Source organism: Rhinoraja longicauda, chromosome 9 (assembly GCF_053455715.1).
Source record: "Rhinoraja longicauda isolate Sanriku21f chromosome 9, sRhiLon1.1, whole genome shotgun sequence".
Classification (NCBI taxonomy): Eukaryota; Metazoa; Chordata; class Chondrichthyes; order Rajiformes; family Arhynchobatidae; genus Rhinoraja; species Rhinoraja longicauda.
In genome coordinates this window covers 17941308-17965940 of record NC_135961.1, presented here as the reverse complement: position 1 = coordinate 17965940, position 24633 = coordinate 17941308, and the positions used below count along the sequence as shown (strand labels likewise).

General features: G+C 38.2%; 1 protein-coding gene across 8 annotated transcripts in view; it reads right to left on the bottom strand.

The window, feature by feature from the left end:
* The window catches only part of prox1a (prospero homeobox 1a), a 112902-nt gene that overhangs the window by 64192 nt on the left and 24077 nt on the right, over positions 1–24633 (bottom strand). For 6 of the 8 annotated variants that reach the window (XM_078404895.1, XM_078404893.1, XM_078404892.1 and 3 more), the window contains exons 3-5: positions 20215–20322; positions 11218–11412; positions 2473–2541 (exon numbers count right to left, since the gene is read on the bottom strand). In XM_078404895.1, the coding sequence (XP_078261021.1) occupies positions 2473–2541; positions 11218–11412; positions 20215–20322 (372 nt within the window). The remainder of the gene's footprint in view (positions 1–2472; positions 2542–11217; positions 11413–20214; positions 20323–24633) is intronic. The other 2 variants (XM_078404898.1, XM_078404900.1) reach the window with 1 other exon arrangement.

Sequence of the window (24633 nt, the reverse complement as noted above, 5' to 3'; positions counted from 1 at the left end):
GATTTTATTTCTTGTAAATGTGCAACACTATAATGTTACAAATCATACTCCCAGCTGAAAAAGGTCAGTTTAAATACGGAAATAAAAATCTTGGTCAAAAGAAATTGCAAAGTACTTAAAATTTGGCAGCTCTTGTGCACTGCCAACTTTGATCCATAATTTAGAATTTTAAACACGATAGTTTCTCTTTTGATTATCATTTGCTGATTCATAGTTCCTTTGCTGATACGTTTGAATAACATTTTCCTAACAAATACATATTCGAATGCGATTACGTAACAATAACGAATACGTATGTTGATACGTGATAAGTATGAACTTTCAGAAAGTTAGCTGGAAATCTGTATAGATAAAATTGTGATATCTCCCATGTGACACCAGGTCTCAATTAAAGAATGGAAACTAGCTTAGGGTATAAATTCAATTTATTTCAGGCTCTCCAATGAGGTTCATTTAACATAATTTTTCTATTTTGCCAGAGACTGAAGACAAATGAAATTCCAAGAGGCCTCTTCTGGGCAATTTATGGGCAAAGTTAATTAATTGCTTACCTTCTTTAAATGTAGCCAAGGCTAGAAAGCAAAAGCTGTATATTTCAGGTCAGCAAGAGCATTGCATACTGACTGAAACAGCAAATAGGCCGGGTTAAAAATAAACTGAGAAGTAACAACTTAACATGTGCTTGGAACAGTGGTTTTGTGCACCTTATCAGGAGTATATTCAAATAATGGAGCTGCATTCAGAAGAACAAAAAATGCAAACAAGTTAGCACAATATCATGTTTTGTACAACAGAGCTGCCTCGCTTCCATTTAACGCAAACATTGAACATGGAAACAGGATCCTTTGCACAATGTTTTCGCATGTTAACTAGCATGAATCAGATTCTGCAAGGTGAAGAAGTGACTAGTTGGTTGGATATTTGTTATGTGGATTAACAAAAACAACAGGTATCTGGGGGGGGGGGGGGGGGGGTTAGCTTCTTTAGAACCGTTGTGACAAGAATAGTGGGCGGCACAGTGGTAGAGTTGCTGCCTTACAGGGCTAGAGGCCTGGGTTCGATCCTGAATACAGGTGCTGTCTGAACGGAGTTTGCATGTTCTCCCCATGACCTGTGGGTTTTCTCCAGGTGCTCCAGTTTCCTCCCACATTCCAAAGACGTCCGGTTTTGTAGGTTATTCGGTTTCTGTAAATTGTCCCCAGAGTGTAGGATAGAACCAGTGTACGGGGTGATTTTTGGTCAAGGTAGGTCAAAGAGCCTGTTTCCTCGCTGTATCTCAAAACCAAACCGAAACAAAACTGAATACACAGGGCGCATAATAATGCCATTTCTCTGCAAGATGTTGCAAGCAGCATTAAAGTCTAATTGTGAGTCTGAACTTTACAGTGGAAGGCAATGATTGTCTGCTTGTCAATTTACCACTGAAGGTCACCTCACCTTCTGTCTCCTTTTTCTGTACGTTTACTTATTTATCTATTTATTCAATTCTCTACGTTCTAGAAATTCCTGTAAAGCGTCTTTGAGTGTTTGAAAAGCGCTATATAAATGTAATGCATTATTATTATTATTATTATTCACTCTTTCGCTAGGAATCACACAAGGTCTCAGGCCAGACCAAGCAGACCTGTATAATATTCATAATCATTTATTGAAAGGTGCTAATCCATCTTTTTCTAAAATACCTTCCTTGCCCTGTCTTGCCTCATTTGAATTTTGTGGATGACAAAGCAGAGGATTAAATTGTCCATTCAGGTTGACCCCAAAGAGTTCAAAAATGGCACGCAATAACAAATCATGGATTAATTCACAGAAGATGTAACCATATTTCTACCTTCTGTTCACATTAACCTATGCTGACCTGTACCTCAAGATTCTTGCTCATTGATGCTCCAATTTGCCTATTGTTTTAAAGTCAATATATCACAAGACATTTCTACAGCGAGGCTCATGTGATGAATTAATGTAATTTTCATATTGTTGGGCTCTACATTTGAATAAAAGTATCTCTGGCCTCAATATTCAAAATATTGCTACTAAATGAAACTATGAGTGTTACTGACATTAAGTTCATTGCCTCTAAAAAGGGAAGAGCATCTATTTTAAGACAGCTGCACATATTGTTTGTGTGTTTCAAGGCAGTAATTATTTACTTGTTGTTTCTTTATATTGTACTATTAGCAACAAGAAAATTCACGCAGAAGATATTGAAGATTGGTTTTAATTTCTTTTACTCCATCTCTCTAGGTAACTAACTCTTAAAAAACACTAAATAAATGTAGTTTAAAAGAAAAAAACTTTCAATTGGTGGAATGCATTTCTGACATTAGCTCTAAAAGAAATGTACAAGTTGAAGGCTGAGCATTTCTGGTTTGGTTCAGATGCAAAGTAGGTACATCTAGCTGAGTACTTCCGGTCTAAAGCAGTCAGAGTGACTTCAGAATAAAAGGATGCACCTTCCTGATTATCACTTACCATCTTCCTTGAGCTGTTGAATGATACTCCTCCATCTTGAATAGTACTGCAGGACTGCAAAGCTTTGATCTGATTGAATAATTGAAATTGCTTAGCTGTGCCTTCTGCATTATAAGGGACAAATGAACAGCTTACAGGAAGATTCCCATCATCTATAATGGTAGAGCTCGGTATGCTTATGCCAAAGACAATGCTGAAGTATTTGCAAATATTTTCAGCTAGCAGTATTGAATGGATAATCTATTTAGTCTTATTTTAACACAAAGTCCCCACCACAGAAGAGGTCAGTTTCCAAATAAAGAAGGTGCTGGAGTAATTCAGCAGGGCAGGCAGCATCACGAAAGTGCAACGAGACCTGGGTGTCCTTGTACACCAGTCACTGAAAATAAACATGCAGGTACAGCAGGCAGTGGAAAGCTAATGGCATGTTGGCCTTCATAACGAGAGGATTTGAGTACAGGAGTAAAGAGGTCCTTCTGCAGTTGTACAAGGCCATGGTGACATCTCATTTGGAGTATAGTGTGCAGTTTCGATCGCCTAATTTGAGGAAGGACATCCTTGCTATTGAGGCAGTGCAGCGTAGGTTCACGAGGTTAATCCCCTGGATGGCGGGACCGTCATATGAGGAAAGATTGGAAAGACTGGGCTTGTATTCACTGGAATTTAGAAGGATGAGAGGGGATCTTACAGAAATGTTTAAAATTATAAAAGGACTGGACAAGCTAGATGCAGGAAAAATATTCTCAATGTTGGGGGAGTCCAGAACCATGGGCCACAGTCTAAGAATAAAGGGGAGTCCATTTAAAACTGAGATGAGAAAAATCTTTTTCACCCAGAGAATTGTGAATTTGTACAATTCTCTGCCACAGAAGGCAGTAGAGGCCAATTCACTGGATGAATTTAAAAGAATCTGATAGACTCTTGGGCCTGGCGGAATCAAGGGATATGGGGAGAAGGCAGGCATGGGTTACTGATTGCGGATGATCAGCCATGATCACAATGAATGGTGGTGCTGGCTCGAAGGGCCAAATGGCCTCCTCCTGCACCTATTTTCTATGTTTCTATGTGAGAGAAAAGAACATGGATAGGCAATGTTTCGGGTCAAGAAAAATCACAACATAAATGTAGTTCAAAAGAAAAAATTGTTAGAATACATCCCAAAACGTTGCCTATCCACGTTAGTCTGAAGAAGGGTCTTGACCCGAAACATTGCTCATCCATATTCTCCAGGGATGCCGTCTGATCTGCTGAGCATTTTGTGTTTTTCCTTGGTAAACCAGCATCTATACTCCTTTTTCCTTCAGTTTCCAACCAATTTAAATTAATTCACATGATATTGAAAATCAGCTATCAATGCGTACAACCAAATACTTTAGGTACAGAACATCATGTAGATGGAAAAGTTGTGCTCCAGAGGTAGCCACAACTCTAATTAAACTGTTCCATCCTGTTGGTCACAAGATTTTAATAAACATGGCAGTATGGAAAAATGTCCAGATTTATCCTATCATCAAAACATAACTGACAAAATCAATCCAGTTCATTTCTACCTAGCTGGTATCTTCTCATTTGCCAGAAAATAATGGAAGGTATTGTTTGTAGTACTATAAGCTGAATTTACTCACTAATAACCTGCTAATATTTATTTTGGGTTTTGTCAGGGCTTGACGACTCCAGACCACATCACAATCATGGCCCAAGAATGAAACAAACAGTTGAATCAACAAGGCACGGTGGGAGAGCTCCTGACATCGAGGTCACTTTTAACTGTGTGCAACGTTAAGACTCCACAATGAAGAGAAAGTCAACAAATATCAATATCAATTCATGAGGATGTGTTGCCTGGAATGGAGTACTTCAGTTCTGAAGAAAGACTGCTGAGGCTAGTCTGTTTTCTCTGGAGCAGAGGAAGTAGGAAGTAGGAAGAGGAGGGAGCATTATTGAGGTATATAAAATTATGAAGGATATTGATAGGGTAGATTGCAGGAAACTTTTTCCAAATCAGGGTTAGATAACCCCAGATTTAGGGGATGGGGAAAGAGATTTGGAGGGGATCTGTGATGGACCTATTTACCCAGAGAGGGGAGCACCTGGAATACTACCTGAGAGAGTGGTGGAAGCAGAATTGGTGGTTTAAGAAGTGCCCTGGTGAGCACTCGAATTCCCTAAGTGTAGAAGCCTATGGGCCAAGTCCTAGAAAGTGCGATTAATAAGGATGGGTCCCCATTTGTCAGCATTATCGAGGTGGGCCGAATGGCCCGTTTCCACCCTACGTGGCTCTGTTACTATCCTATAATTGGAATCATGCATCACACTAAGAAAAATTGTCGTGGATGTTGGAAGCTTAGTTATCCCACTCAGGACATCAATGCAGGTACTCTCATGAAATATCCTATCACCAACTTTCTTTACAGCTACATCAATGAGAATGATCAGCCATGATCACATTGAATGGTGGTGTTGGCTCGAAGGGCCGAATGGCCTACTCCTGCACCTATTGTCTATTGTCTATTTTCCATTCTAAAAGGTCAGACGTGGGGATGCTCGTGGTTAAAATGCAATGTCAGGTAACGCTGACAAAATAATATTAGCTACAATGGTGAGGTAAGATACCAGGTGTGTAGGAAAATAACTGCAGATGCTGGTTCAAATCGAAGGTAGACACAAAATGCTGGAGTAACTCAGCAGGTCAGGCAGTATCTCAGGAGAGAAGGAATGGGTGATGTTACGGGTCGAGACCCTTCTTCAGACTTCCTCAGTCTGAAGAAGGGTCTCGACCCGAAACGTCACCCATTCCTTCTCTCCCGAGATGCTGCCTGACCCGCTGAGTTACTCCAGCATTTTATGTCTACCTAAGATACCAGGTGATAAATATCTCTAAGGGTTTTTAGGACTACATAAAGGTAGTAACACATTCCCAGGAAAATAACGAAATGCATTAGAATCAGAATCATTTCGCACACAAACGGGCACCATTTGCCCAAATCATTCATGCCAATAGCTAGTCCCATCCGTCTGTGTTTACCCCATATCCCTCTAACCCTTTCCTATCCATGTACCCGAATAAAGATCTTTTAAATGTTATAATTACACCTGCCTCTTACTGGCAACTCTTTCCTTTTTACCATCACCCACTCTGTGAGAAAGTTGCCCCTCAGGTCCCTTTTAAATATTTCCCTTTGTAGCAGGAATACAAGTTCAGATCACAAAACATGAATAATAGGCAAGATTAAAGAGATGATGGGTCAAACAAAAATAGTCATTTGCTTTTAAAGTACAGAAATTTGTAGCTGCAGGGTTTTTAAACAGATGCAGAGGTGAGATCTTGAAACAACAGCTCAGCCCAAGAAGAAAGTAGCTCTATTACTCACAAGAGATAAGTCACAAATTTCCTCTCCTGCTATAGAGTATTAGTTCATTTACTGGAAAAATAGGATAAATACATCCACCAGAATTCAAACGGAGGGGAATTGACAGAGATTCAGAAGTTGCAGCAAATATATTATTTGCCATTAAAATCACATCAAGGGATTATTTTAAAAAGGAGCTAGTCAGAAGCAGCATTAAGAGGGTTTATTTAGAAATTCTCAGAATATTCTGCTAACAAGAGGTGTTAAGAAGTTTGACAATGCGAAATAGAATGCACAGTAAAACCAAATATAGTGAAAATAATTCAGCTATTGTGGATTTCAAAGTTTTGCTCATTTTGTAATTCCTAATTAAAGACAGTAAATAGATAGTTCAAGAAGGTCCTGCACTGCTAAAAGATAAGTATTTCAGACCAAGACTATTTCTGCTGAGCATTGGTGGACCACTCCAATTGCCAGTCTGAGTTATAAGATTCAGGGCAGTCAAGATGCATCACAGAAGACATATGAATACACCACTCTCATTTGGTTCAGACTGGTCTGGTAATGTATTCATTTGGATTGTGCCTGCTTTGTTTAATGTATGTCGTGTAATACAGCTGTCTTGGGGTTATTTGAATAAATTGGATTCTAAACTTCCTCAACAAGCAGCTTTGCACTTGGAATCACTTATATCAAACATCCTTGCTTATCCAAATTCCATTCACAGCTCCTCGGCAAATATAGCAGTCAGCATCCAAATGCAGAAACACCTAAATAATATTCAAGCATAAGCTGATACATTCAATAGCATTATCATCGCAAAATCCCCCACCATCTATATTCTAGAGTCAATATTGAGGATAGGTGGTAACTTCTGTCTTTGCCAATGGCACGCTCACTGCATTAGAACTGAAAGTTATGGACAAATACTTCAGTTTATGAACGGATACTAATTTATAGACAAATATTGAAATGTTGTTCATCTGCCATTGGCTTTGCAAAAGTACCATCTCAACCTTAGTCTCCCAAGTTCTGTAGGAACTTGCTAAACAATGCAGCAAGTTAATTCTTGCCATTATACCTGCTGAGCTGCGAATGAATTGATCACTGTGCAATAAATAGTGATGCTCGATATAAAAATGATTCGAAGTGCAAAGCAGCTTGATGAGGAAGTTTAGAATTAGTTTATTCAAATAACATAACAACAGCATTGTACTACACACATTAAACAAAGCAGGTGCAAACAAAATAAGCACACAGGCAGGCCAGATCTAACCAAACAACCGGAAACAGTGCATGACTATTTCTTAACATCTCTTTCTTCTAAATCAGGTCTGCAATTGAACTGGTCCTCTGCTCATCAGCAGAAATTGTCTTAGGCTGAAATATTTAAACATCTTAAAGTTATAATTCTGCATTATTTTCTGTCTATTAATTCTTTGTCTTTTACTGACATAATTACTATCATTCAACCTTTCTAACATTGAAAAATTAAATGTTACAGAAAAAAATATTTTGTTCCTTCCTGCGTCAATTGCTTGTAGAGATGGTAAAGAAAGAAGTAGATATGAGAAACTGCACATTCTGGTATCTCGAGCACAAGACCAGCTGCTGGAGGAAGTCAGCGGATCAGGCAGTGTCTGAGGAGAGAAGAGTCAGATGATGCTGCAGGTCGGGACCCTTCAGACTGATGTAGTAGGGGGAAAAGCTGGAAAAGAGGGGTGGGAGTGTGGCAAAGCTTGCCAAGTGATAGGTGAATACAAGTGAGGGAGGCGATTGGCAGATGGGTGCAGTAAGTGACCAAGGCTAGAGGTGAAAAGTAGCCAAAAAGGTGTGAGGTGAGGAAAGGAGAGGAGGTGTGAGATGTTAAGCCAGAGGCAGGGATGTGGGTGGAATGGGAAAAGGGGGATGGGAAAGTGGTGAGGGATAAAAGGAAAATATGGGACTCGGGGATGGTGGATGTATGTACGGAGGAGTGGAAAGGAGCATGGTGACAGGGGTAGTGGGAGATGGTGGAAGAAATGTGTGTGCATATTTGGATGTGCACACATAGCATACAAAGTACTGTTTTGGATAGGTTACAACCCAAAGGTATGAACATTGAATTCCCCAATTTCAAGCAATAGCCACCACCCACCCCATCTCTTTCCATTGGGCCCCACCCGACTCTGTTGCACATGCATTTCTCCATGACCTTAGTCATCCTGCATCTTTCCATCTTCATATGCTTCAAATCCCTGCAAAATCAGAATGTAACCTAGAGTTTTCCTACTTTGGATATGAAGCTGTCAGATCACTGCTCCATGATATACAGACCCCATTCCCACCCTACAACTTGCAAAATACATGAGGTAAGGTCTTTCCATTATATGTTTTACAAGTTGTGGGGTGGGACTGAGAATTGTGTATCATCGATCATCATGGACCCAGTGTTGCTGTTGCTTAATGCACCAACAACATTTTACGCTGTGGTGACTTTAACAGTCATTGGTCTAATCAGCTGAATGCCTTACAGAGTCAGTAGGTGAAATACACCTCCAGTCTGATGTTCATAGATCATTTCCGTTTCAAATGCACCATGTCCTCCTCTAAATTTCCCTTTCTGCACAACTTCTCTTTCTTCCAATTACTTACTTAACTCCACCCTCAGCAACCTCTCTCCCCCTGAGCTGCAGTTCCTTGTCTTTCCCTCCTACACCTCTCTTCTTAAGACCTGGGATTGTGCAACATTGACCACTGTTGCAGAGGACAAGTTTGATTTCTTCATGAGCCAAGCAGAATCTTGCCTTTAAGGGTCGAATGCTTTCTTAGTGCGATAAAATTGGCTGCTTTAGAAAATAATGAATCCCTGATATGCTGGATGTATTTTCCCCAATAGCAGCTTCGTCAATATGGACAATCCAGACATAGACCATGGCAGTGAAAATTAATTGTTGTGCCTCAAAACTGAATTACATAACACCATTTCAAATCCAAATTCTAAGAAAAATTAAAATATATGAATACGAATCTGTGACTTAGCACCCAGATTGTAAATTCCACCATTTTCATGCTAGGGTCCTCTGTGTGTCTAAAGGGCCTGTCCCAGTTACGCAATTTTTAAGGCGACTGTCGGCGACTGTCAAAGTCGTAGCAGATCGCCAAAATTTTCTTTTACCCTATGAAAATGACCACGACAATGCCGAATCAGGTCGATACAAGTAACTTTTTTTGTGAAACTAGCACCTGGCTAAGAGATTACACCGTCTTCAGAAACATCGTGAAATTCCCACGCTTACCTGACCGTCAAACTGTCGCCTCCAATCTACCTGTCAAATGTCCTGACGGTAAATAAATTGGTTAAACAAAACTATCTTCTGGTATCTTCAAATGCCTTTTCTTAATTTAATATTACATGCTTCTAAATGCATCTGCGACAACCTAGCAAACCTGGGGACAGCATGCGACAGCGCCCGCAATAAGCTATGATACCTGGCGACAAGCCAGCTGTCGCCGAGAAATTTCTATCTGGAATTTTTTTCCGCGACGCGCCGAGATCCGCTACAATTCATTGAAGACTCCTCACGATCATGCCCGCGACACCCCGGCGAACGTTCAGCGACAGCCTAGTCGCCGGCAGTTGCCTTAAAATCGCCTAGGTGGGACAGGCCCTTAACTTGGGCTGCACACCAAAGACCTTTGATACGCAATGTGATATCCCATGACAAGCAAAGTGTGTCTGTACCCCATCTCTGGGATGTCTATGAGAGTCAGAAGCTCCTCATTCAGAAGCAGGGTATGAATGGTCTGTGATGTCTGCTTTTGTGAGGGCTCATGGTAGACATTCCCAAGCATGGCCCAGGCCAGAGCAGGAAACCCAATTGCAGTAGGTCACCTTTAAATTCTTGATTTGATTTGTGACGTTCCCACATAATCCCAAAATCTAATGATTTCCAAACACTTCCCAAGCTTGTGGAACTTCAGTACTTACCAAACACTCTGCTGACCGACAATGACCTAATACCAGTCTCAAGCACCCCACTGACTTCAAACCTTCCCAACTTTCAAGAATACACTACAGGCCTTGCCAATAACGTCCCTCTGACTATTGATTGTGCTTCCCAGTCTTCAAGATTCGAAGCAATACTTAAAGGCACAATTAAGGTCATGGACCTCTACTTAACGGCACAATTCACAACTGCCCCAATCAGCTACAAAGCACACGATGGAAAAGGGGGCATTACTTAAGTTCAACAGCATGGGTCCAAGATGAATTTACCATTGTGCTATCATGGCCTCAATTTCATATGTTCAACCAAAATGAATAAGCACTTTATTTACAGCCAGATATTTCATTCGGAAACAGGGTGGTGTTAAAGTAGGTTTTGTTACTTCAAGAGAATATTTTGTTCCCTATTCCATTTTTGTTTAAGGCAGATTCAATTCATGTTAACCTTTTCCCAATGCAACTTTTTATTCACTGGTGCAAATCATCAATTTCCACATTCTAGTTGCCCATCATTATTCTGAATTATTACTTGTTTTCTAGATTTCTCCTAAATTGACCCAATTCTTTAGAGTTTTTTCCTATTTCAAAATAAACATTGAATTCCCCTTCCTTACATTTTCTTTTATAAATTTGTTGAATGAGATCATTCCTAGCTCTTAGCAGCAGCACACTTAATATTCCCTTCCTAATGTGCATTTTCTTTGGAAAATTAGATATGAAACTAATACGACTATATCCCTGTTTCATTACTTATCCGTACCTGAATTTTTACAAATCTGCTGAATAATTTAGTAAACATGCTATAAAGAAGAAAGTATAATCTGTTATAAAATATTGGTCCATGTGGAGTATATTTAAAAATTAGTTTTACTTCCTTCCACATTGTAGGCATGGGCACTACATGTTTAAATATTTTAGTTCGGGTGACCTCTAAAAAGAAGATTGCGTCATACTAAGAGTTTGGTGACACAGTGGAATTTAAATTTCACTGACATCAAAGACGAACTGCTGAGAACACCCAAGGTCAAAGCACAAAATTAGCAGACAACAAAGAGCGATCCATAAACTTTCAACACTAGGACCTCGAGCTATGAATTTAATTTAATTTGCTTGGGATCGTAACATAATTTTAGCAGACACAAATTGTTAGGATGTGTTGCTTAGGTTTCCAATATCATTTTCAACAGTATTATTGTAACTAATCTTTCATCAGCTTGTGCTTTCAGTAGCTCACAATGTGGGAGCAATAAAACAGACAGCCGGCCAAAGATTCCAGTGTTTTCAAAGTTTAAAAAACTTAAAACTTCTGCATGACATATGATGAACTAGGGTTGCTGCCCAAACAATGTTAACATCAGTCTTCACACTCATTGTTGAATGCTCACATAAAAACAAACAAGCCCGTACCTCAAAATCATTTGCTTTGTTGTAGTGCATGTTTAAGGCTCTGAAGAGTTCAGAGTCACGGGAGACAGTCAGCTCCTCCGTGCTTGTTACTCCATCGTTAATAGACTGACGAGCAAACTTTTCCATCTGGATGTAGTAAAATTCTCGGAAATTGCTGAACCACTTGATAAGCTGTGAGGTGATGCACCTATTAAACTGCCAATTGAAAAATACAACAGGATGAGCAGATTCAGTTTCAATTAGACACTATGCTTTAAGTTAATAACATTTAAAATAAAATATTATGTTCCATAATAAATCCAAAACAACTATTTTACATGATCATACGTTTATACTGCATCCACCACAGGCGTACTGTGCAGTAGAAACTGTATATTTCTCACACTAAATGAAGCAACTTTGCTCTAAAATATATAACAATAGACATGATTAATAGATCAATGCTAAAAAACATTTTAAAAATCCCTTGCACAATCTCTTCAGTTAATATATTCCTCCAGTTCAGCAGAATCACATTTTCTCCATAAACTCAATCCATCTTGGGAAAAGTTATTAAAAACTTTTTTCTTCTTCTTTTTTAGCATGTATAAGATGCAACCATTATTCCACCCAATTGCACAAAACAAAATCTGCACTAGAACTAAATCTTAAATGATGAACTTCAAATGGATATGGTAAATTTTCAGCATTGTAAAGGTTGGGATGAGTGTTTATAATCTTGGCTTTTTTTTCATTTCTGTGATGAAATAGTTTAGGTTGGACTATAAAATTACACTTTTGTATATTAATTTCCCTTTCTTTTATTTTACCTAAACATCCATTTGTGGATAACTAGAACACCAGAAGAAAGTGCGGAGAAACAAACGTCCTTTCCTTATGGAAATATATATAGGACCCCAAGATACTTCTATGTCAGACTTAATAAGAAAAGGTCTGGAAGTGCCACAGTCTTTACAACATTTGGTTCTTTGTTTCAAAGGATGCCACCAAAAAAAGGAGAGAAAAAAGCATATATAGATATTGTGGCTTATATCAACAATCACAATCGTGTAATAATTGCAAACAAATAAAATCATTCGGACAATCATATTTCAAAGTAATGAAATGTTATTGGTAAATTAACCCTTTGAACATCCCATTTTAATACAGCCATCAGCCTTAATGTTCCCAGTAACTGTGTTTCTCTAGTTTAGAGGTGTTGTAGTGAAAAATAATACAATGATGTATGGACTTAAGGATTTTTCTGTTTAACTGAACTAGGTCAGGTATTTAGTCTGGGGAAGAAAAAAAACGAATATCAGGGTCTGCAGCACCAAATGTGCATTAAAGTAATTGGTGCATGTTACATTCCACTTTTGGACACAAACAGTATGCAGCTGCTAAAAATGTAGATATTTAGTGCTTGCGAGAGGACAAATTTCTCCCCTCCGAGCTCCAAATTTTCATTTGCATTCTGAGCTCAGCATGTGTGGAAAAGATGTTTAGAGAAAATTGTTGGGTACTTCCTCGGCAAAACATTTAACCATCCAAAAGGAAGTCCTCTGTCCCACACGGACAGATGATTTCAAATGCTGAGGTCTCTACTTCAACCTCAATGACATGGAGTTTATTAGGTTGGCCCCAAGGAGAATCAGGATGCAAAGGAAGCCTGGTCCTCACCAGGCAAATTTCAAAAGGGAAGGCAAGGGGACACAAAAATAGCATCTAAAAATACTCCTACCTCCCAAAACTTCTGACAAACAACCAAAAAGGCACCCGCTGAGGTGAAGGCTCCAATTTCATTACTGCCAATATTCTTGCTGTCCCAACTTTGAAGAACACAATCATATAGCAAGTGTTGGACTGTTTCCAGTTTACCCATTTCATGAAGAAAACTAAAACTTGCATGTCAAAACCATTCATTTCGAACTGAAAATTAATGTTCAGTAAAATAGTTATTGTATGTAAACTGACTAAGAGCCTCTGCCCCTTCTCTGCCCCCCAATAACATCACCATTGCTATTTCAAGAGCTATTAAAACATGTTAAAGGTCAAGGCTTTAGAGCTACCTTGTATATTAGCCACAGCTGGCAACTGAAGTGACCAAAGTGGATGGTTTTCAAAGTAGTTATTCAAACCACTCTCTCTCCATAAAAGTGTCAGGGTCATGGACAATCTTCCAGACATAGCTATTGTCAAACTATTTAGAAGTTGGATTGCTCATGGTAGCCGACTTCAGACCTAGTTGCTTGATGACCCTGATCATTTATGGGGACCCACAAGTCTATAACAAATGTTGGCCTCCTCTCCAATAGGATTTCATGTACCTTCAAGGTCAGCTAAATCTCTATTAGTCAAGTTAAAGCCAGTAAATTTATACTGCCTGTACATCAGAAAGGCTTTTCTGAACATAGGCATCTATCATTTTTCTTCCCATTTACGGCACAAAGTGTGCATTAATCAAAAATCACAGTGAGCACTTATCAAGCACTTGCTCTGGCCACGAAGAGGGCTGCCTGCTTCTATCAAGCTGACAGTTAATGGGTGTGTAATTACAAAGCAGAAAGTTGTTTCTATTCCAGTGAATTTAAGATAATGAAGTGAATGAAAATTCATGGCAGTGAAGGCTAAGTAACATGGAAACAGAAGTGGAAGCTGGTGCAGCTCCTAAAGGCCAGCTTGCATCATAATTGCCTTCCAGTTGCAAGGGTCCTCACAGATAATTGACCAGAAAATGATTAAGTCATCATCAAATCACTCTGACTGCAAGAGTTCAAACATGTACTTAACCTATCCAAGAATTATATTTTCACTCTGTGTGTCTGCTCTGTCTCCATTCAGCCTTGCGGGGACCTGATTAAAAAGACAACTGAAGGACCCCATTATCTGATTTGCTGTTGATTTCAATAGAACTTAAACCCATTACTATTTGCTGAACTCTGAGTTCTTTCCATGTTATCTCTGCAGCAAAATACACTGTCCAAATTTCCAGACACTGAGATAAGAACTGCAGGCCCCATGACGACTACTGTTCCTTTTTAATTCTTTTAGTTTAAGAAACAAAACATAACAAAACGATAGCAGCCTGCGCACCCGGGAATGAAAATTGCTTTGACATGGAGATTAAGCTTCAGTATTGTTACAAGACATTGTCTCCTACATGCAAGAATAGACAAAAAAGAAAGGGTATTTTTTCTAGAATGGCCTGTAGATGACCTAATGGGAATACAAAAAAAAAATAAGTCCACATGACAGTGTTTGGTAGAAGGGTATAAAGGGAGATTTAAAACCTATTGTTACAGAATTGAAATACCAGAGATGCACTGGCCAAAACAACAGAGCCACTCAAACATGAGGGCTCAGCATTTAAGACTTGTGTCACTTTTTGCTTATCAAACATTAACAGTTCCCGAATTAGTTTTTTTTTAAACAAACATAGTAATCTTGATCTTTTAAGGTTTTCAGTGGTGCATCACAAACAAGTGACAGGAACAAGAGAAGGCCTCTTCTTTTTGCAACCTAGTTGTTCCTGAGACGGATTAATGCTTCCCGTGGGACATGTCCAATCCCAGTGTTTGCTGAAGAAACTTCCTAAATATTCAATGAGCACAGTCAAAAGACCCATAAAACAAATCAATTTGACACCTTAATCTAGTTAGGCAGTGATCGACTAGTCAATGTTTGGGGGTTGGTGGGGTTGGGATTGTCAGACGGCAAGAGGATAGAAGAGAAAATTAGATTTTTAATATATTGATGAACTCCATTCTCGGTGATCATGAGTGATTCTAAATATTTGGGTTATTTTAAGCAATAATATTAATCATATTACCTTGTTAATACAAAAATGGTTCTTTATTTAATTTTTTAAATCTTAAATGCTATGCTCGGTCCCTTGCAAATAACTTCACCTTAGCAATTAAAATTTAACAGCAGTTTTGCAAAACATCCAAAATATATAGCAACTAGGTGCAGCATTAGTCATTCCAGTTGCCATTTCTGCTTGCGAAAAACTGATATGGAATGGGAACATTGTCCCATGTTGACTGATAAAAATGTGCATAACTGGAGTTAAAAAATATATAGAATTAGTGTGAACGCGCGATTGATGTTCAGCATGGACTCTGTGGGCTGAAGTATGGTGCTTCCATGTTGCAGCTTTCAATCAATCAAAATGAGGTAATTCTGTAAAATTATATAAAAATGTAAAAAAGGACAGACTAGTTGCAAAGAAATCAGTCCTTAGACAAGAGAATCCAACACCAGGAAGTGTAATCACAGAATAAGCGATTAACTGTTTAATACTGAGGAAAAATCTTTTGTTTTACAACAGAGGGCTGAAAATTATTGAAATTTCCAATGTTGTGGATACTTAAACATCAAGTATATTCAAGACTGAATATACTCAATGACTCAATACACTAAAGGAACAGAGGGATAGGGAGCTCAGGTAGGGAAAGTGAATGATGCACAGAATCAGGGATTGGAGTATTGAACAATAAGGGTTGTGAGCCCAATCTTGCTACTGTCACATAGAGACACAAGAGACTGCAGATGCTGTAATCTGGAGCAAACAAAAAGCCACTGGGAAAACTCAGTGGATCAGGCAGCACCTGTGAAGGCAAAAGGTTGATCAATGTTGTGTGTTGAAACCCCTTCATCGGGGCCCATCCATCCAGCATGGTCTCAGCCCACAACATTCACCTAGCCCAAGCCTCCTCCGATGCTGTGTGACTCACTGAGCTCTTCCAGCAGTTTTGATATGCTCCTGCTGATGATATCTTTTTAGTTCATGGGCTATATTGGCTAGAAATTGTTCTGAATCCAAGGGAATTAATTTCATAAACAGGGACAATCCACAGTCTCTACCTCAACTTTCCCTGCAAACCTGTGAAGAGTTTCTAGGCATTAATATCATAGAACAGTCCAAGCTCAGGATTCTTTTTTTAAATTGGTGAGAAAGCCAGACCAGGTAATATTCGGTGCTGCAAGTAATAGGTTTCCAGGAATTCAGCAAATTTATTACTCCAAAATCAAAGTTTCCATTACACTATCCTAAGTGTGCCTGGCATTACATCAACGTTTAAGTAATAAAAAGATGTCATTAATGAAAAAGTACATCAAATTGAAAAACTATTGGGTATTATGTTTTCTAATTATTTTTTTTAATCCACTTAATTCATTTTTGTGCAATAATAGTGATTGTATCAAGTACAGTCACTGGAGAATAATAAATAGTATTGGTCCTGGTTGTAAATTCACATCACCTCACCCCACTTCTGCATTACAATGCATGGTATTACCAGCAAAAATAAAATCTGGGGGGAGCGAGGAGAGTGGTACATAATTGCACTAGAAATAACTCAAAAGCAAATTGGAAATTGCTAAGTACCAGCAAATCTGATGGCCATCCATAACTCCACTGTACCATACTTGTCTTAGAGTTCATTCTTAAGATTCACACACTTCATTTGGTGAGGACCTCCGAATTTATGGCTGGCCATCATTCAACTACATGGAAGCTTACAAGGACATCAATCCAAAGGTAGGATTTTGTCTTGTATCAAAATCGTAAACTGTTCAATTAATGCGTAGAAACAGCTGAACAAAGTTAAATCCATTGATGAAACTTTAGACAGTATATGTACCTCTTGTGGAATTAACAGGAAAATTTAAATCAAATAAAATATATTTTTTAACACAAGCTTCTGAAAAAAAAAGTTCTGGTGTTATTTCCCTTAATGGAATCTCTGTCCACCCTCTTTAATTATTGTGTCAAAAGTTTACTTTTACAATGAGCTAATATTCAGTGATAGAGGCATGGCATATTAAAAAGATAAAAATTGTAAGTAGCCCTTTGAATCTTAGGGCACATGTTCCTTCAATTGTTGAAGAAAAAAATGCCATTAAAAGCTTCCATAAATAGATCTTCCTCGTATACTTCAATCTTAAAAACTGGTTTTCAGGATTTTAACAAATGACCCCAGGCACATTTAATGGATCTTAAACCATGCAATCACAAGGTAGTTTTATATTAACAATATGCCATCACTGGTCGTCCTGTGTGCCTGTCAACACTGATGGTGCATCAGAATATAAATGAACTTTGAATGTCACACTTCCATACGTCTCAAGTGTGGCTGTCGGAAGGATAGAAAACAAACAGATGTTCTTTTTTGCCCTCTAAGAGGGAGAAGCAATACATGTACAGCAAAATTGGGAGGCCAATGTTTGGAATTGACTGGTGTTCACCAGAGCAGTGCTCCTTTGAACTACCCCTAGCCTTTCAGTTGATAAAGTACTGTTACTAGCACAGAGCCACTTCCACTGGTATCTTGTGATTTTCACTCTTAGATTGGTTAATAATGCTGTTTATCACTTCCAGTGATGGCAATTTCAAATATGTAAAGTTTTCACATTTACATATGAACACCTTGTCTTTTTGGTGATACCCCAACTTTAAAAAGATGGAAAGCAAAGCTCGCAGTTGAGGATGGAGCAGAGAAAAACTCTCCATGGCATACAGAGACCTTTCTTGTCAGGTCCACTATTCTAATACTCAATGTAAGAAAGCAAAAAATCATTCCTTCCCCAAAATAAAATTAGAACGGTGACTCTATCACCTTAATTACTCATTTTCTTCAAATAGGCTGATAATCCAGCCATCTGCATTTATTTTTTTTAGGAAAATATCGACAACTGATGATAACTATTAGCAGCATAAACATTTATAACCTGGTAGTCTGGAAACCCAGTGGAAATATTTTAATGGAACTTACGTTACTTTTTTGGAGGGGTTGTGGTGAACAAGGGGGAATACCAGCCATACAATAGACAATAGAAAATCGGTGCAGGAGTAGGCCATTTGGCCCTTCGAGCCAGCACCACCATTCAATGTGATCATGGCTGATCATTCTCAATCAGTACCCCGTTCCTGCCTTCTCTCCATACCCCTCCTGCTATCCTTAAGAGCTCTATCTAGCTCTCTCTTGAATGCATTCAGAAAATTGGCCTCCACTGCCTTCTGAGGCAGAGAATTCCACAGATTTACAACTCTCTGACTGGAAAAGTTTTTCCTCATCTCCGTTCTAAATGGCCTACCCCTTATTCTTAAACTGTGGCCCCTGGTTCTGGATTCCCGCAACATTGGGAACATGTTTCCTGCCTCTAACGTGTCCAACCCCTTAATAATCTTATATGTTTCGATAACCCGAGAAAAACTATAGGAAACATTAATTGGATATAATGTTAAATTGAAGCATTAATAGCATTGTTACTTTAGACAGTAGTTTATGGATTCAAGCCCTTTTTCCAGAATTTAAACACACATTCTTGGCTGATACTTGTCCAGTAAGTGATAATGCTGTTACAGTTGTCACTAGTGCAATTATCTGATTGACTAAAAAAAATTTGGAATATTCAGAGGATGTGAAAGGCACTTGTCAATTGCTTGTCATTTCACTATTTCACTCCATAATTGTAAATTCTCTCTTTATTCCAGGTGAGTGTTGGTAATCTGGCTTCCAGAGTGCACTTGTGGTAGTTATCTACTGTGGGATGGGATCTTGCCCTAAGCAATCCATTTAATCTCACTGGTCAACACCTCCCAAAGTATAAATGGTCTACTTAGAGATATTCTGAAGATATATTTAGAAATATACGAAGCTTAAACATGAAATTGGTATTAACATATATTTTCCTTTGGAGAAAGATTGATAAAAAAGGTACATGATTTTATGAATGCCCATTAACTGCCCTGTCAAAATCATCAACCACATTGGTCTTCATGGTGAATAACAACCTGGAAGTTTAACCTTTGATTGAAATAAAACATCACTTATTTGATATTGTGTTGTCGGCTTCTAAAATTTGGATCACGTAATCCAAAAACACAGTTGTAATTTCCAACCCTAAATGAGACTTCTCATAATTAAGGGGATACAATGAATGATCTACAAATTGTAATTATTCTTAACTAAGCATTAATAATCTTCACACTTTGTATTTTGATGAAGGACTGCTTTTTTTAGTTTTCAGATTAGTTAAAGTAACTTACAGTTATGTACAGTCCAAAATCTGTACTTAATTCAACATGCACTTCTAATAAATTGGAACAACACTAAAATTGGAAACCACTCTCACGATTATTTTTTTTTAACATTAAAAAAAATGCATCTACGATTCTGAACATGATGGTTATTATTATGTCACTTACAGCAAAGGATGGGAAAGTGTCAACTGCAAAAGGCTTAAAAGGAGCTCAGTAGGAAAATATAAATATGTGCAATAATTCTTTAAAGTTTGCCTAGTATCTACTTAATATTCTTTAAATTATAAAATTTGGAGTTTCATTTTATATTGACCGATATCCAAACTACAGTTTATCACTACTGTGATTTTGTTCTTTTGATGAAAAGATAACTTTGCAGGAATGTGTGTCTTGTTGAATGTGTAACAATCATTAACAAGTAGTAAAAATGATTTCCAATTCAGAGGGAGGGAAAGAGGATCTATTCATTCAGACGCTGTGTGAAGAAGGCACTTCTGCTGAGCAATGTTTTACTGATTCTCTGAAATGACTAAATGAAAAAAAACTAACCAATTTTCCCAAGTTTGATGAAAATTATCAGATGTAGTAATTCCACAATGGTCTCAGGCTGTTTTCATTAAGATAATTTTGAACAAACTAAAACTTAATATTCAAAGCGTTTAAAATAAGTGTAATAGCCATTTTGCAGGTGACACGGAGTTGGGCGAAGAGCAACTAGTTCAAATCAGAAAATCAGAGGGGTAAATATAGGAGGAGCAGAGGGAGGATGCTGCTGCTACTGGACAGCCTTCATATTCTCAGTTGAATAATGTGGCCTGAATCTGCCAGTTTATTCACCATCCCTATGCTCAGTCTATAACTACATCAAGAACAATTTAAATAGTACATAGAAGACAAGAACCATCATTGTTTTTTTGTGCTTATTGCAATAGGCATGACCACAGAAAATGCAATAATCTCCTCAGACTTACCTTCACGTCAGAGAAGAACATCTTCAGCATGTTTGAACTGGGGTACCGGGTGTAGAAGAACATCAGCTTCGCCTTTTTGAGGTGGTTGGGTGACAGTCCCTCCTGTATGTACGATGCTGAGTGTCAAGGAAAATCTACGGAGCATTTATGGGAAACAATACTGTTTGAAGAGAACACTTCTGCTGAGCAATGTCTTAGTGACCCTCTGAAAAGACTAAATAAATTTAAAAAACTAACCAATATTCCCACAATATCCTCACGTTCAAAGTTAACTAGAAGGTACACAAATCTTTAATTATTTCAATGTGCACTGTTATTAACCCCGGACATTAATCAGGAGAGAACAGAAATATTGCACTGTTTATAGATTAGTAATGATGGATACAACACTTACAATCATCACAAGTCTTACAGTGTTGTTACTTCACTGATAAAAGCTGCAGTATTCGAGAAGAAATGAAGACAATTATTATATTGTGTCAGAATAAGTCACAACTGACATTACAATTGAACAAGTTAGCTGGAGATGCAAAAGAAACTCACAAAACAAATAAGGGCATTATTATAAAGTTAAAAATTAAACATCTTTGCTCATAGCAGAGAACACAGTATGCCTAGAAATCTTGCACAGAGAGGTTAGTGAGTAGATCTGGAGATATCTGACCTACGCAGGGGTACTGAACCAAGATGTATGAAAGGTTAGTTTCTGACAGTCAAAGAGCCTCCAGGGGCCAGCTGATCAATATATATTTTTCTTACATTGATAAAGAAACCTATTTATCTGCAAATATTACTACCCTTCAGCTCTGTAGACAGAAGCTTCCTAAAATAGTTCCCAAGAGAAAGTTTAATGCGAGGCTAACCGTAACAATCTAGCAATTCTGTTTTTCAAATTGCTTCCTTGGCACTCTTTTGTGCTTTGTGCATTAGTAGGGTTTTGGCACATCTGCGCTGCAGTTCGCCCCCCATTTCCTCCACAAATTAATGGCTTTATAATTTATCAGAAATGAAGATGCATGTGGAGAAAATCAATGTGGGCCCCGGAAGGTCAATTAAGGGGTACTTTCCAGAAGTTATTCCAAAGGGTATTCTATTGAAGATTACATTTAAGCGCAAAAATGCTGTTAACTTCCATGGCTACACAAGTCATTTTGAAAAGATCTACAAATTTATTTGAGGTGAAATCATTGTAAATGAAGATCCTATCTGAGGGATCAAACTCTTAAGCAACTAGATCAAGCTGATGCTTTGTATTTCAAAAGCTTAATGATGGCTAAGATGATAACTCATGATTGACATGCTTCTTGTGCCAAGAGAGAAGAGTTGAAAAACCTTCTGTGACCTCCATTAGACTGATAGGGAAGACTAAAAGAACATTACACTCTCCACTACCATCTGTCATAATGCATAAGTGAAATGACGATGGCAAATGAAAGGAAGTATAGCAAGCTGTTCGGCAGTGGCACATGAAGTGCCGAGAACTAAAAGAATCAATGCCTGCCTGCGCTGAAGGAAATAATGGAAGGACAAGAAACAGACAGAACCTTCAAAATGCTTTAAAGATGCAAACTAAATATTGCAAGGTAGACATTACCATATGGAAAACTGCAGACTTGCAAGGAAATCATCTTTTGAACTATATCCCAATTTAAATTCCTATTCAGGAATGCACTCCTTTAGCATCCATTTGTTAGTTTCAGTTCGAATACAAAAATTTAAAAACCAACTGGTGAATTTTGACGCACCCAATCCAGATCACTGAAGGAAGACTACTGGGAAAGAGAGATTAGGGTTGAATGAATTGACAATATTAGAATATTAATACAGGAACACTAAACAGTTGATATATATTAAATTTTACATTAAGCCTTGGAGAATATGTGACAATGTGATTTGAGCATCCTTCTGTTCATTATAAATGGAATATGCAGGTCCATGCCATTATAAAACATGTTAAAATTTTACATTAAAAAAAAATGAAGATCAAGAACAGTTCACAATCTGCCCTCTAATGTATATTTAGCAGAGTTAAATTGATAAAGTAATAATGGTTTATGTTGAATCCACTTTGTTTAAACATACAATTAACTTAACTATAATTTGTCACTCTCTCTCTCACTGGTTTGGAAATGCAAGACCATTCTAATCATGGCATCTCAACCTCTCAATTATATTCCCAACCAGCTCTCTATGGGCCTTCTCTTTCAACTATAAAAACTGGTAAACTTTGTTATCCAGTCTTCCTTACTGCATTATTTTTAAATCAAGCATGATGCATTGAAAAAAAACCCACATCTAAAACAAAATTTTCTGGTGGAAAATAACTTAATGATCATTAATGCCTAAATTATTATTACAGATTTGCCACAAGGCTAAAAATCCCATAAGATTATGAGTTGCACAAAGCAATTTTACAGGCTTACATCTGTTACGCCAGTGGCACTTTGGCAAACAGAAGATAATATTGCATTTACCAGGCTAAAATCTCCTGGAAGAAAAAATTAATATAAATGTTATATCGTTGCATCTAAATGATGTGGCTTAATTGATTTACCAATTAAATTTATAAAATGTGATGGCCAGCTAATTAATAAAATGACTAACAAATAAAAAGAAAATGGAGGTGGATAACACAAGGACAAGTTTTAAGGCAGGGTACAAGAAATTTACTGAGCAACCTATTAAAGGGAGGTTGGAAGCTGGAACCTACTGCCTGAAGGTGTGGTAGAGGTGGAGATTCATGCAACGTTTATGAAGTATATAGACAAGCACCTGAATCACAAAGGCATGGAAGGCTACAAGCCAAGTGTTGGTAAATGAGATTAGTATAGATACAGCGCCCTCCATAATGTTTGGGACAAAGACCTATCATGTTTTTATTTGCCTCCGTACTCCACAATTCGAGATTTATAATAGAAAAAAAATCACATGTGGTTAAAGTGCACATTGTCACATTTTATTAAAGGGTATTTTTATACATTTTGGTTTCACCATGTAGAAATTACAGCTGTGTTTATACATAGTCCCCCAATTTCAGAGCACCATAATGTTTGGGACACATGGTTTATGTGTTTGTAATTCCTCAGGTATGCTTAAACCCCTCCTGAATGCAGGTATAAAAGAGCTCTCAGCACCTAGTCTTTCCTCCAGTCTTTCCATCACCTTTGGAAACTTGTATTGCTGTTTATCAACATGAGGACCAAAGTTGTGCCAATGAAAGTCAAATAAGCCATTATGAGACTGAGTAACAAGAATAAAACTGGTAGAGACATCAGCCAAGCCTTAGGTTTACCAAAATTAACCGTTTGGAACAGTTCGGTTTCCTCTCACACTCCAAAGACGTACATGTGTGTAGGTAAATTTCTTTTTCACCCAGAGAGTTGTGAATCTGTGGAATTCTCTGCCTCAGAAGGCAGTGGAGGCCAATTCACTGGGTGCATTCAAAAGAGAGTTAGATAGAGCTCAGGGCCAGAAGAATCAAGGGATATGGGGAGAAGGCAGGAACAGGGTACTGATTGTGGATGATCAGCCATGATCACATTGAATGGCAGTGCTGGCTCGAAGGGCCGAATGGCCTACACCTGTACCTATGTATCTATGTATCATTAAGAAGAAAGAGAGCACTGGTGAGCTTACTAATCGCAAAGGGACTGGCAGAACAAGGAAGACCTCCACAGCTGACGACAGAAGAATTCTCTCTATAATAAAGAAAAATCCCCAAACACCTGTCCAACAGATCAGAAACACTCTTCAGGAGTCAGGTGTGGATTTGTCAATGACCACTATCCGCAGAAGTCTTCATGAACAGAAATACAGAGGTTACACTGCATGATACAAACCACTGGTTAGCCACAAAAATAGGATGGCCAAGTTTAGTTTGGCAAGAAGTACTTAAAAGAGCAACCATAGTTCTGGAAAAAGGTCTAAGTAGTGGGGGGGAGGGGTTAACAAATTGTGAATATGAAGATGAGGTAAAAGGGAATACAGGAGATATTGCAAAAGACTCTAGGAAGAATGGGAACAGAAGTTCCAGAGCGGAAAAGAAATTAAGGGCAGGGCCAATTGTGAACGATGTGAGAGGGGAGGTAAATACAGAAGTTAAAGTGTTGTACTTAAATGCGCGTAGTATAAAAAATAAAGTGGATGAGCTTGAGGCTCAGTTAGTCATGGGCAAGTATGATGTTGTAGGGATCACTGAGACATGGCTACAAGAGGACCAGGGCTGGGAACTGAATATTCAGGGGTACACAACGTATAGAAAAGACAGACAGGTGGGCAGAGGGGGTGGGGTTGCTCTGATGGTAAGGAATGATATTCATTCCCTTGCAAGGGGTGACATAGAATCAGGAGATGTTGAATCAGTATGGATAGAAATGAGAAATTGTAAGGGTAAAAAGACCCTAATGGGAGTTATCTATA